The following is a 13,586-nucleotide window of genomic DNA, read 5'->3' on the forward strand; positions in this document are numbered from 1 at the left end:
AGTTCACATTTTAGATCAGTTTCTAGCTTATTAAGGATGTTTAGTTCAACTGTTGAAGTTTTACAAAATATAATCGATGGTGCAATTGATGGAGAAAATCGGGCAGAAGGAGAGTCAGCTTATGAAGGTTTAACTTCCTTTGAATTTGTTTTCATCTTGCATCTTGAGAAGGAAACTATGGAGATCACTGATAAACTTTGTCAAGCTTTGCAAAGCCAATCTCAAGACATTTTAAATGCTATGCATTTAGTTTCATCTACTAAAGCACTTATCCAAAAATTTAGAGATGATGGATGGGATGGCTTACTCACCACTGTGATATCATTTTGTGAGAAGCATCGCATTGATGTCCTGGATATGAATGCTCGTTATGTTGCGAGGCGAGGTCGAGCTCGTAATCAACCAGATAACGTTACAAATGAGCATCATTATCGAGTAAATATTTTTTATGCTACAATAGATTCTCAACTACAGGAACTAAACTATCGGTTTAATGAAGATGCAATGGAGTTGCTTAGGCTTAGCTCAGCTTTAGAACCTCGAGAGGCATTAAAATCTTTCAGAATTAGTGATCTTTGTTTGTTGGTAAAGAATTTCTATCCACAAGATTTCACAGATTATGACAAACAAGTGTTGGAGAAGGAGCTTTATCATTTTGAGCATAATGTAGTCCAAGATCCAGAGTTCAAAAAATTGAAAAGTTTATCTGAGTTGTCTCAATGGTTAGTGAGAACTGGAAATTCAGAACACTATAAACTTGTTTATAGAATGGTGATACTTGTGCTTACTCTTCCAGTTTCTACTGCTACTACAGAGCGAGCATTTTCAGCTATGAAACTTGTCAAAACTGAACTACGAAACAAAATGGAAGATGACTTTTTGAATGACTCTTTGATGTTATACATTGAAAAGGATATAGCTTCGACATTTAGTTTGGATTCAATAGTAGATGATTTTGAAGATTTGAAAGAGCGTCGAGTTCCTTTTTCATAGATGATTGTATAAAGAAACAATAGTGTTTCGCATCTTTTGTTTTTGTTAGTAGATTGTATCTTAATATATTAAGAAATAATAGTGTTTCGCATCTTTTGTTTTTGTTAGTAGATTGTATCTTAATATACTAAGAAACAATGATTTTTGGGTATTTGTCTTGGTTAATAATTTATTAATATTATATGGATGCGTATTTGAAAAAAAAAAATTTTGCTTATCTCTAGCCCCCCCCGGCTTAAAATCCTGCGTTCGTCCCTGCCTGTCATCATCATCATCTGAATCATCAGCAACATATGAACCATCATATATATATATATATATATATATATATATATATAGTTATAAACCCTAAGGTCTTTACTCCCCGGACATGGAAAAACGGTTGGGTTGGGTTCAGGTCGGGTCAATCGGGTTGCGGGTCAAAAATGGGTCATTTTAAGCGGATTAAAAAGGGGTTCGGGTCAATCATGTTGTCGGGTCGGGTTAACCTATATTCTTCACATGATTTTTTTCTTTTTAAAAGAAAACAACATATATTTGTCATTTAGAAAGTCAGACAACAAATTACTTGATATAAAATGTATTACTTTGAATTCACCGCTTATATCAAGAATGAATTACACTTATTAACACTTATTCAATAAATATTAAAATTATACAAATCCTAACATTGTTATCTAAAACAAAAAAATACAAAAATAAGTAAAAAAAAAAAATACACAAGTTTTATTTCTACACAATATCAACATCTTAAAATATAAAACAAAATTACAAATGACTTATTGGATAATTCATTTGACAGAATAAAAACTTATAAGAAATTTACAATTTTGAAAATTAATTTTATAATCTATTGTCAATTGTGGTTGGTACTCTATTTCAATTTGAGATATATATTAAAGTTTGATTGTTTACTTATTTATACATGGTCTCTTTTATGAATATCATATTATTGTTAAACAATATACACTCTAGGAAATATCATAATTTATTTTGAAAAAACGTTTATTTTGAACATAAAATTGTCATAATTTATGTTAATTTCATACTTTGGCTTTACTATTTTCACACTTGTGAATATTTTTCATACATGTCTACAATTTTAAATCTATATTTTTAACTGTATTGTAACCAAATTATCTTGGCATGTACTTTGCTATTTGATATCTAAAAATCTTTACTCATTACAAAATGCTCAATCATTCATCTTTCAATTAATTTACATATAATTATGTAAATGTCTCAATTGTTTCCTTAAAGCTCACAACAAACAATTAAACCAATATTATCTTTATTTTATTTTATTTTTTTACCCAAAAAAAAGTTTTAAAAAATGGTTTGGGTTCAGGTTGGGTCGGGTTGACCTGTAAGAAACACGGGTTGGGTCACGGGTCAACTCGTTTTTGCTTCGAGTAAAAAAAAATCGAGTTCAGGTCAGGTATTTTTTGGGTCAGGTCGGGTCAGAAAATTCTGACCCATTTTGCCATGTCTACTACTCCCTAACTCATTTCTTCAGATCACACAAACACAAAGCATAGCCACACATAGCCGCCTCATCCCTTAGTGCCTCACTTACTCTCAATCTCACACAGCTCACATGGACACGGTATTACTCACTCTCAATCTCACTCCCTCTAAAGCACTGCCGTCTAAGCACCATTGGCCCAAGCTCTCAGCCTCTCACCGTCGGTCCAAGCATTCACCACTGCTGGTCAAGCTCTCACTCATTCTCAATCTCATCGCTGGCCCAAGCTCTCACCGCTTCTGTTCTCTACTTCTTTTCAAATTTTTTTTTTTTTTTAATATCGTATTCAGTCTGAGTCTTTGTCATCTCTGAGATGTTTGTTTCAATTTTTTGGTTGGTATTTTCTACTTAAACTATGGATCTCAACCAAAGTATGTATCAATTCTAGTTATGCTAATGGTTAGTCTTGCCATTGGAATGAATATTCATTTTCGTTTTTTTGCTTTTGTGAAACTGCCCTGGCAAATCTACCTTGTATTTGAATATTCATTTTTGTTTTTATGCTTTTTTCAATGGTATCTTGGGTGATGAATCTTTATCGCTTAACATGAAGAAGCAACGGGAAAACCCTTTTTTTTTTCAGTTGTAGAATAACTTGAAAATTTTCAAATACAAAAATTGGAGGTGTTTAGGTGCTAGATTAGTATGGGAAAAACTTAATTGAATTAATTGATGGCAGCCATCAGCCTTAACCCACAGGGCGGGTCCGGATATGAAAAAACCCAGCTTGTTGCCATTCCTAAAAATTATTGGTGTGGTTGTAGAAGAACTCTCAAATTATTGGTGTTGCAAATTAAAATTCAGCAAAAGAACCGCTAGACAGAATTCAGTACAATTTCTTTAGTTGAAAGTGGGATGTCAATGTGTCCCCCCCTCCTTTCAGATAGATCTGTTTTCTCTCTCAAATTATTGGTGTTGCAAATTAAAATTCAGCAAAAGAACCGCTAGACAGAATTCAGTACAATTTCTTTAGTTGAAAGTGGGATGTCAGTGTGTCCCCCCCTCCTTTCAAATAGATCTGTTTTCTCTCTGAAGACATAATAACTTTCTTTCTCCATCTCATATAATTGCCATATCACTTCTTTAATGTGGGCAGTAAGTTGCACACATGTTCTATATAGGTTGATTTTTCTACTCTAGGACAAACAGAACTTAGAGATAATAAGGCAATCTCCATAGTCTATGTTATTGTGCTAGAGAATCATGCAAGGGTAAAAGTCACAAAATCCTTGTTGATCTGACTGATAAGTGATAATAAAAAAAATCAAAGAAAACTGTGTCCAGATATTGAGATGTATAAGGATAACTGCATTTGCAAGAGTTACTTGACACTACCAATGTGACAATTCACAAATGGAAGGATCTCTATGATAATGATAGTGAACTGAGGAAGACAATTATATATCCTTCTGAAAATTGCAATGGGAGTATTTGTACAGTATAAGATCTTGTTAAAAAACTCAAAGATATGCATATTTTGGATTTTCTTAGAAATTTTGTGAAATTAAGTCTATTCATTGGGGGAAAAAAAAAAAAAAAAAGGTTTCACGTAATTCAAATCAGTTACGCTTGGGATTCTTGCAGAGGGAAATGCATTTTTTTTTTTTTAACCTTAACCAAGAGTTATTACATAATTTCCTTACAAAAACATATGGTTAATATGGCTCTTACAATTTTCTGGCTGAAACCCACAAGATTGAACCCATCCTATCAGTTTCAAATTTCTTTTCGCTTTGGTAAGTGGTTCAGTTCTACTTACCAAGCCTAAAACATAAAACAATTTTTTTTCCCTCCTGAATGTAACAGAGGCGTTGTGAAAATACAGAGAAGCATTCAGTAACTTCAGTTAAACATGTTCTTTATAAAATAGTGAGAAATGAAAAAGGTAAAAGCAGAAACACCAAAGCAAGCAGGCAGTTGCAATATAGCAAGATTATAACCAATCTACAAAGTGCAGTCTATGTGTATAACCCATCCTAAATGTTGTGAAAGTAACTCATGCATATAAGTGGGATTGAACCCATGACCTCTCACCACAATCAAGGTGGAATGCCATTTAAGCCACAGCATATTGGCAATGGCCTCAAATTTTAAAGCTGCTATTTATATTCTGCGACCATTAATCTACTGCCATAATCCAGAACAAGACATGTACAGCATTGATCCTAATCACTGTAGCTATCAGATTTGCTTCTGCAACAATCGTTGAAACAGAAATCACATTCTCCAAGATCATGTCCTAGACAGGCAGACCTAATTTTAACTGTAGGTATAGTGACAATGAAAATGGATCCACTTTAGAGAGATTATATGGACAAATGTCTGAATCAAAATATGTCACTGGCTATGGGAGCATTGACAATTACAAAAGAAGAATAGTAAAACAGGAACTAACCACAATCTCCTCTTCAAAAAAAAAGCATTGTCCAACTAGCTGAATTGTGATAAAAGGAACACCCAAGCACCCATTATTGGGAAAGTAATTAGAGCAGAAGCCTGCATATTTCCAAATTTAATAAAGGTCACAAGAAACTGAGATGTGGATGCATTTATTAGAAAAAGCTAAGTGAAGAAAACTTCCAAGATTCAGGAGGCAATACACAACATACCAAAAAGAAAACCAATTCACTGTTGGCATAAGCTGCAGTAAATTCATTTCTTTTCATTTCTTGTTTGATGAAACCTTGCAACTGATAAAGAAATTATGAGTTCATAATTCATAAACACATTGATATTTTTATCTAGGCAATGACTAGACTACAGGTGCATCTTATACAGATGGCACAATGCTGGTGTTGCTAGGAAACACAATATCCATATGCATATAGCATACACTTGTAATATTTGTACAAACATTTAATATATTGTAAAAATATGAAAATATTAAGTTTAAAAATTTTGAAAAGCTTTAATAGCTTTGAAATTCCTCCAAAATGTCATGACCTTATAGTTCATATGCAGAACAGTCACATAGAGAGCAAAATATTTCTGTCATGTTCACGTCTTTACCTTCTAGATAAAGAATATAATTGAGAACAAAATATTAAGACCCAATTCCAAATAAGATGAGGTCAAGGGAATAAATGTACAATACAATATTTAATAATAAAAAAATCCTTTGGCACTCTTTGGTTGTAACAATTGCAAACAATGAGGCATGCCCCAATACATAAGTCTATGAAATCATCATGTATGGGCCAGCTGAATGAGATCAAATAGCACAGTACAATGGTTAGCTACATTTAATATTTCACAGCTCCATGACTAATACTTTTGGAGGTCGGAAGAGATCATCAAACAATATAGGACAAATTTTGCAATCTTATGGCAATAGTGTCACAGAGCTGTACTGCTTAAGCACAGATTTGGTTGAGATCTTCAATTAAGTGCTGAAGTTAAGTAGTTTGTGCCTAAAAAGAAAATAAATTTTAATACTTCAGTGCAACAGTTTCAAGAAAACTTTAGAATATTATGATAAAAAAGAAAGAAAATTTTTAATTAGTATGATATAAAAGCACACAACTTAAAGCAATATCATACTTTATTTCAAAATTGCTTCATAATTTCTATTATAAAACTGAAATTTCCTTTGCAAACATTACAATAAATTAACAAGAAAGGTACTTAATACAGACCTGATGGTGATACTTTTTAGCTACAATGAATCCTCTTTTCAACTGATGCAGAGCTTGAGAGATGTAGGAATTCAAGGAAGACCCTTTGCCAAATACATAAGGATCCAGCATGCTAAACAAATTTTGAGGATGATTTCCAAAACGGTTGTTGATGAACTACAATGCACAAAAAAGTTCAATTAAGACCAAGATATTAGAATGAATATGCAAAGATGAGAAATGCCTCTGGTTGTTGAGAATGCTTGATGGTTTGACTGTTAATATTGCATGGGTATGTATTTGAATGCAAAGCAAAATGTCTGAACTCTGAACAACTTTGAAATAGTCAATATACCTTCAAGAATGTACATCTTGTAAAGCCTACTTGCCTTCGAGCCCTCAATGCCCTCATCTATGAAGCCAAGAAAAGAAAAAAGAGATTAGGGTAGTACCAAAACACCTCTATATAAATGTTGACTTTCTAAAAAATGGTGAATTTATCATATAACTAGAGTCATTTTGAGTAGATATACTTCAGCAATTTGAAGTGCCTGCTCAAGCTGCTGAATTTGAATCCATTGCTCTGTAACAATGTCAGACATCTAAGCAAAGAAAAGAAACAATTGAAATTAGTGGCCAAAATTATTCTAAAAGAACAAGTCTTCACAGACAACATATATTTTTTTTGTTCAATAGACCAATAAAAGTTGGTCAATATATAAGAAATATATATTTTGATGCATTTTATCTGATTAATAGATATTTCAGCAGCACTCCTGAGAAAAATAACACCCGATGCAGGGTTTTGTATCTTTAGAGAAACTAAGGAGTAAGAAATCAAAATCTCACTGCTGCTTCTTTAAATTAGTTGGTCCTTAAAATCTTTATCTCTGACCAAAAATCATTGTATTTATTTAGTGGTCTAGAGGGTGGAGATTTGACTGCTTATAGATTTGTGTTTCAGCACACAGTATACAGATGCAATATAAACATCAAATGCAACCAATAAGGAAATTCTGTATTCTTTTAATAGTTGATTTCAACCACACAGGCCACAGTCAGCTTATGACAAACAATGGAAGTTAGCCAAAAAGATGTGACTGCAGAATTGCCTCTTGTTTCTAATTTTTACCGAATATTTCTGTTGCATAGTCTTGACACATGTTAAGCACTAGAAACTTATTGAAAAGGCTTGTAAGAAACAACGCTGACTATCTGTTACTCACTAGAGCTCCCTATTCTCTTACAAAGCTGGATACCTATTTGTATGGTTTATAAGAACTCCTTCTTTGCAGCTAGACCTTTATTAAAGACAATAGGCAATTAATATCAAAATCATTTTCAAATAACCACAGTTCTCCATTATTATATGCCCATGCCAACAACTATTACCATCTCATTCATTGAAAATTTTAGAAACTTTAAAAATTACATAAGGTATAATATACATTGGAATTGGAATCTTTATGGTAGAAAAGAGTCAAAGATCATCTCTGTGTTCCATGCACTTTAAAACCATGGTATAGATGCACCAAAGCATAAGTGAAGCCACTCAAACAAAAATGCATCAGGGCCCACAACTCATTCATTTAATAAAATAAGAAAAAAAAATTGGAAAAGTTCGAGTAGTGACCTTTTCAACTTGTGAAGTAACCTTTTCCAATCTGTTCTCAGCATCTTGTGCTTTAGATTCTAAATTATAAATATCAAAGTTGATCTTTCTTGATGCAGCCCAAAGACTTCGTACCTAAGCATCACCAAATCTACTTCTCAAATCAGTGAACTTTCATATAAGTAACCAATTAACCCTACTGCCTATCATCGTATCTTTTAAAACAACAGAGGTAACATTGAAAGGAAAATGCAAAATCAAACAACACAAAAGTATACCTCTTCTTCTAAAGCACCGAGCCTTTCATCAGCCCGTGTCGATTCATTCTGCAATGCAAAAATTACTTCACGGTCATGTCACATAACACATGTGAGGAAGCATTTATGCATGAAATTTCAGCTGTAGCCATACATCACTGTCTTCATGCAAAAGAGTAAATTAATTACATACTAAATTGATGAGACCAAATCAGGACTAAAAGTTAACTTGGAACTAAAAAGAGGGATCTTTCAGGAAACAAAAAAAAACTTGATTATAAGCAAGAGCTGCAATGCAAGACTAATTGAAAGACATTAACAATAATGTCGGTGAAGTTAATCAAAGCCCCTTACTCAAAGTTTTTGAAATAAACAAACGTCGTAGTGGTTCTAGTGCGTATAAAAATGGCAAATTGTTTGTTTAAACCAATAACGAACTCAAATTGATACATTTGACAAGTTTTTGAACAAAGATGATAAAGAGAAACTAAGTGTATATAACATACAAGAAATATAAGTAGAGTTTATATTAAACCCCCAAAAGTGGAGGTGAAACGAACCTTTATAGCATCTAGAGTAGACTGCAGAGATTGGATCTTACGTGACATGGCCTCAATTATCTCCTCACGCTCTTTGATGTAAAGGCTTTTCTGATTTAGATTGTGCATGCTTTCTTCAAGAATTGATTCTGTTTTCAATTATTATTAACAACATAAATTAAACAACAAACGAAAATGCCTAATTGTAAAACACCGATATTAAGAGCAGAACGAAACAACTTAATACTAGTTAATAGTTAATACTATGAACATACAAAATGAAATTGACAATCAGCGTTATTGAATTTAAGCTATATCTAATCGCATATGCTAAAAAATTTAGAGAGAAAATGAGAGAGAAAGTAATTATGGAAATGGAAAAAGGTAAAATACCTAATTGAGAGATCTTGAGCTTGATTTGGTGCAATTCGCACGCTATGTGGTTGTCGTCGTTGTGTGAAGGCAAACATGTGGTTTCTGAAACTGAGAGAGCGAAGAAAGAAGGGAAGAGTAATAATGAGGCGGGAATTAGAAATAGGATTGGAAATTGAATTAAATGATGATGAACCGCCATTCTTTATTTTTGAGAGCTTCAGAAACTGAGAGCTCCGCTGGTAAATCTTTGTAGACCGTGACTGACGCACTGAATCTATTACTGACCTCTCTCTCACGCTATTTCAGGTTCGTTTCCACGTCGTTAACCTCCAGTTTCCGTTAAGAGAGCCTCCACGGCGTCGTTTTGGATTTGTTATTTATTTATTTATTTTTTTAAATTTTAAGGATGGCATAATATTAGATGTTAATATAGTCTATTACAGCTTAGCTCACTGACTCACTCTTATCAGAAGTTAGCAAATTCACCACTGCAAGCAGTGATAATAAAAGATATGCAAAAGAAGTGATAGTACCGTCCCAAGTTTTAAGTGCATCATCATACTAGTTTGCCTCATAATAAATATACTTAATAAGATCCTGCAATCAAAAAGAAGAGGTTTAACTGAACAACATTCAACTTAGAACATCTAATTCTACCATCAAATTAGTAATTCTAAGTTCTTAGGCAAGAATTAGTCCACCCATAAGGCCCAAAGTCTTGCAACAAAGGATTGGTAAAATTAACTATACCCTTGGTTGAACTCTATTACCAAAGCTCCAAATATTAAAATTGCTATTTTGATAAAAATAATATATTTTGATGATGCTTTTCTTTTACAATTTCCTTGTTCAAATTTAAATTTTACTTATTTACATTTGATTTTATCTAATCTGTGCATTACACAATCGTTTTACTAGTATAATAAATCTAAGATAATTTTATGGTATATTTATGATTTATTTTAGCGGGTAAATCCCCTAATGATAAAAAAAAAATAATAATAATAACTTTGTTAAATCTACTGAAAACTCATAGTAATTCTATGATTTTCTAGCATTTAAAAATATATATATATATATATATATATTTTAAAATGGACTGTGATAACTGATAAGGTCATATAAAATAATATCTATGTCAAATCAAATAATAGGCTTTGAATGTTTCGTGCTAAGTTATATTTTATATTTTTATAATTTTTATGTTTTTTTTTTTTTTTTTTTTTTTTTTTTTTAAGTTTGGCACTAAGAGGGTCATATGTTACAGTAATTTTGTGAGGCTCTTTTTTTTTTTTTTTTTTTTTTTTTTAAAAAAGATAGAATTATACTCTAACATAATCTAAGTGTATATGTTTATGAATCTCTCTCCTGAAGACTTGAACCCCAACCCTTGCCCCCCACACCGCACAAGCACTTATATTTGTGGAGTGACCACCGCATCAAGAGTGTGCGGTGGTTGTAAAGGTCTTTAATAACTCATGTCACATATTAAGCAATAACTCCATGATTTTTAGCAATCATTTATTTAATTTTATTTGATTTCATATTAGACATTAAAAGTTTGTTTGGAATGTGATGAAAAGTTCAGCTTATTTGAGTTTTTAATTTTTTTTTTGGTACTATTCATGAATCTCATTATACTATTCAACTATCTTTTATCTTTTGTGTTCTATACTTTCAGTGAAAATTTTTTACTTATAGTTAAATAAGTTATTCTCAAACGGATCGTATGACAAACTTATCCCAAAAAAAGAATACCAAAAGACAAAATATATGACAATTATGATGGTAGGTTTTGTCATGTCACATGGTAACCTATGTTTTTGTTTTTATTTTTCCTTTTAATTTTCAATGTTTTGTCACTTTCATAGACAGTAATAAGGTCACACATGACAATAAGTTTGTCACATTTACTAGTAATTCTCATCAGAGATATCTTGCTACATTTGCTTTGATGGAAAAATCTTTTTGAAAATTTTTCTCTTTTTCTATATTTAGCTACAAACCTAAAACGAGTTTTAAAAAAAAATATTATTTATTTATTATTCTTTGCATAGAAAATCATTAATATTTTTTTGTAATTTCAAATAATTATTTGAAAAAAAAAAAAAAAAAAAATAACTTCATCTGCGAAAATAAGCTCTAAATATGAGTTTTTTTTTTTTTTTTTTTTTGGTTATTTAAGACCTTCAAATTGAACAACAATGGCAGCTCTAGAAATTTTTTTTAGGGTGGTCATTAAGAAATTTAAATTACCACAATATTTTTCTTGGCACCATTTTTTGAAGAAAAATGAAATTAGAAATTATTTTTATTGAATAAGTTAAACGAGCTACAAATTTCATCTTTTTTGTTTTATAATAAGCTTTTTGTTGAATAATTTTTTCACTTGTTATTATTTGGTCTTGTTGAATAATATTAGTATTTGGCCCATATTAGAATTAGTAACAGCTTACTATGTTAGATTTGTTGTAAATGTATTGTGAAAATGTTGTGAATGTAGTAGCAGTACTTTTATTTTTGTTGAACCCAAATTTTTGTAATTCCCAAGTTGGAGTGTTTAAAATTTTTATTAGGATAGTCACAATAAGTTAGTTTAGCATATAATATTTTTTTGGCGGCAAGTATATATATACATTTTTTTGCAAGTCAGGGTGGTCTTGTGACCACCCTGGCTTGCATGTAGAGCCACCACTACTGGACAACAAACTCTAGATTTGGAATCTATGCAAAAATTTAAGTTGTAAAACAATTGGTTTGTGTAAAAAATATCATTTGAAAAAATGATCAACAGTTGGTCAATGTTAATCAACAACTAGTTAATGACAAATATAAATCCTTTGTACCATTTTTTGTGTACCACTTTATGTTCCAACAATCACAACTTATCATGTAATGATTTTTTCCATTTTAAACTTCAGTTATTTTATAAGGAAAGTAAAATCAATACATGGCAAATTGTGATTGGTGGAATATAGAGTACACAACAAATGATACGGAGGATATGTATTCGCTAATGACAATCAACAGTTTTCGGTGAAGAGAGAGAGAGAGAGAGAGGAATTAACAACTTAACATTGGAAGACATTTTGTGGTATGAAGTTATTTGTGTTAGTGTTTTGCTATTTAAAAATGAAAAGCATTTTCCAATTTAGGGTGGGTTTTATTATTAATTTTTTATAAAAAATATTTTCAAATTACTTATATTTTTTTATGGTACCTGTGGGGGCCAGTTAATCAATAATTATTAAAACCGTGTTAATTGGGCCTGTAGCCCATCCGAGGACGTTAAACCATCCAAGGAGGCTCACATAAGGTTATAAGGGGAACCAAATGAAAAGAGGAGTAGATATCACATGAGATGGGTCCAGTATTCGTCCGATGACAAAATCCTTCTCGGCAATATGTGTCCGAGGAGGACCTGAACGCCGTATTGTCACAAATACACTTCGAAGCTACATGACCATTAAAGGTGGGACATGGGGGTAAGGGTAAGAAAGAAAAGATAAACAAATATATTTAACAACTGCTGCCTCCGCATTAATTGCCTCTCAACCAACTCTCTAGCCGCATTAATGTGGAGGTGATGCCTGAACAGTGATGAAGCAGCCTTACAGCTGCTGGTTGAAGGTTCTAGGAAGTGTTGGATGGGACAGGAAGGGATCCCCCAAATCCAACCTACACGTGTGTGGTGAAGATGACACCAAGAGGGCAGTATATAACATGGAAGAATGCATTGAGAGAGAGGATCGGAACTCTGATACAATAGACTTCTGGAAGAAAATTATATGAAACAAAATAACATGCTTGGTCCTGAGGAGAAATTGGATAATCTTGTCTGTGTCATATCCTCTTAAATCGTTAAGTTTAATCATTTTTTCTACTGGGGTTAATCTAGTTCTTCTACCTACGCTCTACAAATTTATTGTTTGGACCGTTAACGTTTGAGCCCAATCCAGTTTTGGGATCAATACAATTTCAGTCCCTACAATTGGCATCGTCTGTGGGAAGAGCTTGATTTAGATCAAAAGAAATCCGGTTCAACATTCATTATGAAGGAAGCAGGTCCACATCACTACGCAGCAGGACCACACCAAGTAGATACCAACCCACACCAAGCAGAGTCAAGAGGTTCCCAGCATGGTAATTTGCACCGGAGTCTCGAACAGAGAAAAGGTCGTGAAGGGAGTGTGTGCACAACTCAAACCATCAAAAGTCACTATCGTAGGAAGAGTCATGTATCCCATGCAAAGAATGACAAGGACCTGTAACTTGAAATTGACGAGTTGAAAAGAGAGTTGCGCCACGCCCGGCGAGGACGTTCCCCGCCTAGCTCCGAACCATCATCCGAAGAGACAGATGGAGCTAGTTATAGGCGGAGATCCAGAACTCCGCCTGGTGAGACTTTTTCCTATGAAGATGAGCACAGCCATCAACATAGGTGCAAAAGCCCGCCTCGTAGGGGCTTGGGGAACAACGCCATGAATAAAGCGTTAAGCTAAGTCTCCAAATCACTCTTCACAAGGAATATAGAAGACGCGATTCTTCCTCGGTGATTCTATAAACCTACATTCACCCTATATGATGGTCAGACAGACCCAATAAAACACGTTAGCCATTTTAGCCAAAGGATGGCTATCTACTCCAGAGATGAGGCCTTGATGTGCAAGG

At 32.9% G+C, this 13,586-nt stretch overlaps 1 protein-coding gene across 3 annotated transcripts; it reads right to left on the bottom strand.

Annotated features, from left to right (window-relative positions):
- Positions 1 to 4,412: 4,412 nt before the first annotated feature.
- On the bottom strand, positions 4,413 to 9,232 carry LOC115988681. 3 transcript variants are annotated; one of them, XM_031112283.1, is made up of 10 exons: positions 8,934 to 9,232; positions 8,562 to 8,689; positions 8,023 to 8,070; positions 7,766 to 7,879; positions 6,666 to 6,734; positions 6,488 to 6,544; positions 6,154 to 6,309; positions 5,128 to 5,208; positions 4,914 to 5,014; positions 4,413 to 4,781 (listed from the first exon to the last, which is right to left on the bottom strand). In XM_031112283.1, exons 1-9 carry the CDS (start codon positions 9,112 to 9,114, stop codon positions 4,949 to 4,951), a joined length of 900 nt encoding a protein of 299 aa, XP_030968143.1. In that variant the 5' UTR covers positions 9,115 to 9,232; the 3' UTR covers positions 4,413 to 4,781; positions 4,914 to 4,948. The 3 variants fall into 3 exon arrangements, with proteins under 3 accessions (XP_030968143.1, XP_030968142.1, XP_030968144.1); XM_031112282.1 differs by having other exon boundaries at positions 4,413 to 5,014; XM_031112284.1 differs by lacking the exons at positions 4,413 to 4,781; positions 4,914 to 5,014; positions 5,128 to 5,208 and adding an exon at positions 5,427 to 5,928 and having other exon boundaries at positions 8,934 to 9,231.
- Positions 9,233 to 13,586: the final 4,354 nt, after the last annotated feature.

The sequence above is a fragment of the Quercus lobata genome, chromosome 5 (genome assembly GCF_001633185.2).
Source record: "Quercus lobata isolate SW786 chromosome 5, ValleyOak3.0 Primary Assembly, whole genome shotgun sequence".
NCBI lineage: Eukaryota > Viridiplantae > Streptophyta > Magnoliopsida > Fagales > Fagaceae > Quercus > Quercus lobata.

Excerpts from the sequence above, each read along its gene's own strand:
- LOC115988681 (XM_031112283.1), bottom strand. The coding sequence starts at position 9,114 with ATGGCGGTTCATCATCATTTAATTCAATTTCCAATCCTATTTCTAATT. Across the intron at positions 6,310-6,487 it reads CAAGATGTACATTCTTGAAG|TTCATCAACAACCGTTTTGG; the intron begins GTATATTGACTA and ends TGTGCATTGTAG. Across the intron at positions 5,015-5,127 it reads GTGAATTGGTTTTCTTTTTG|GCTTCTGCTCTAATTACTTT; the intron begins GTATGTTGTGTA and ends GGAAATATGCAG.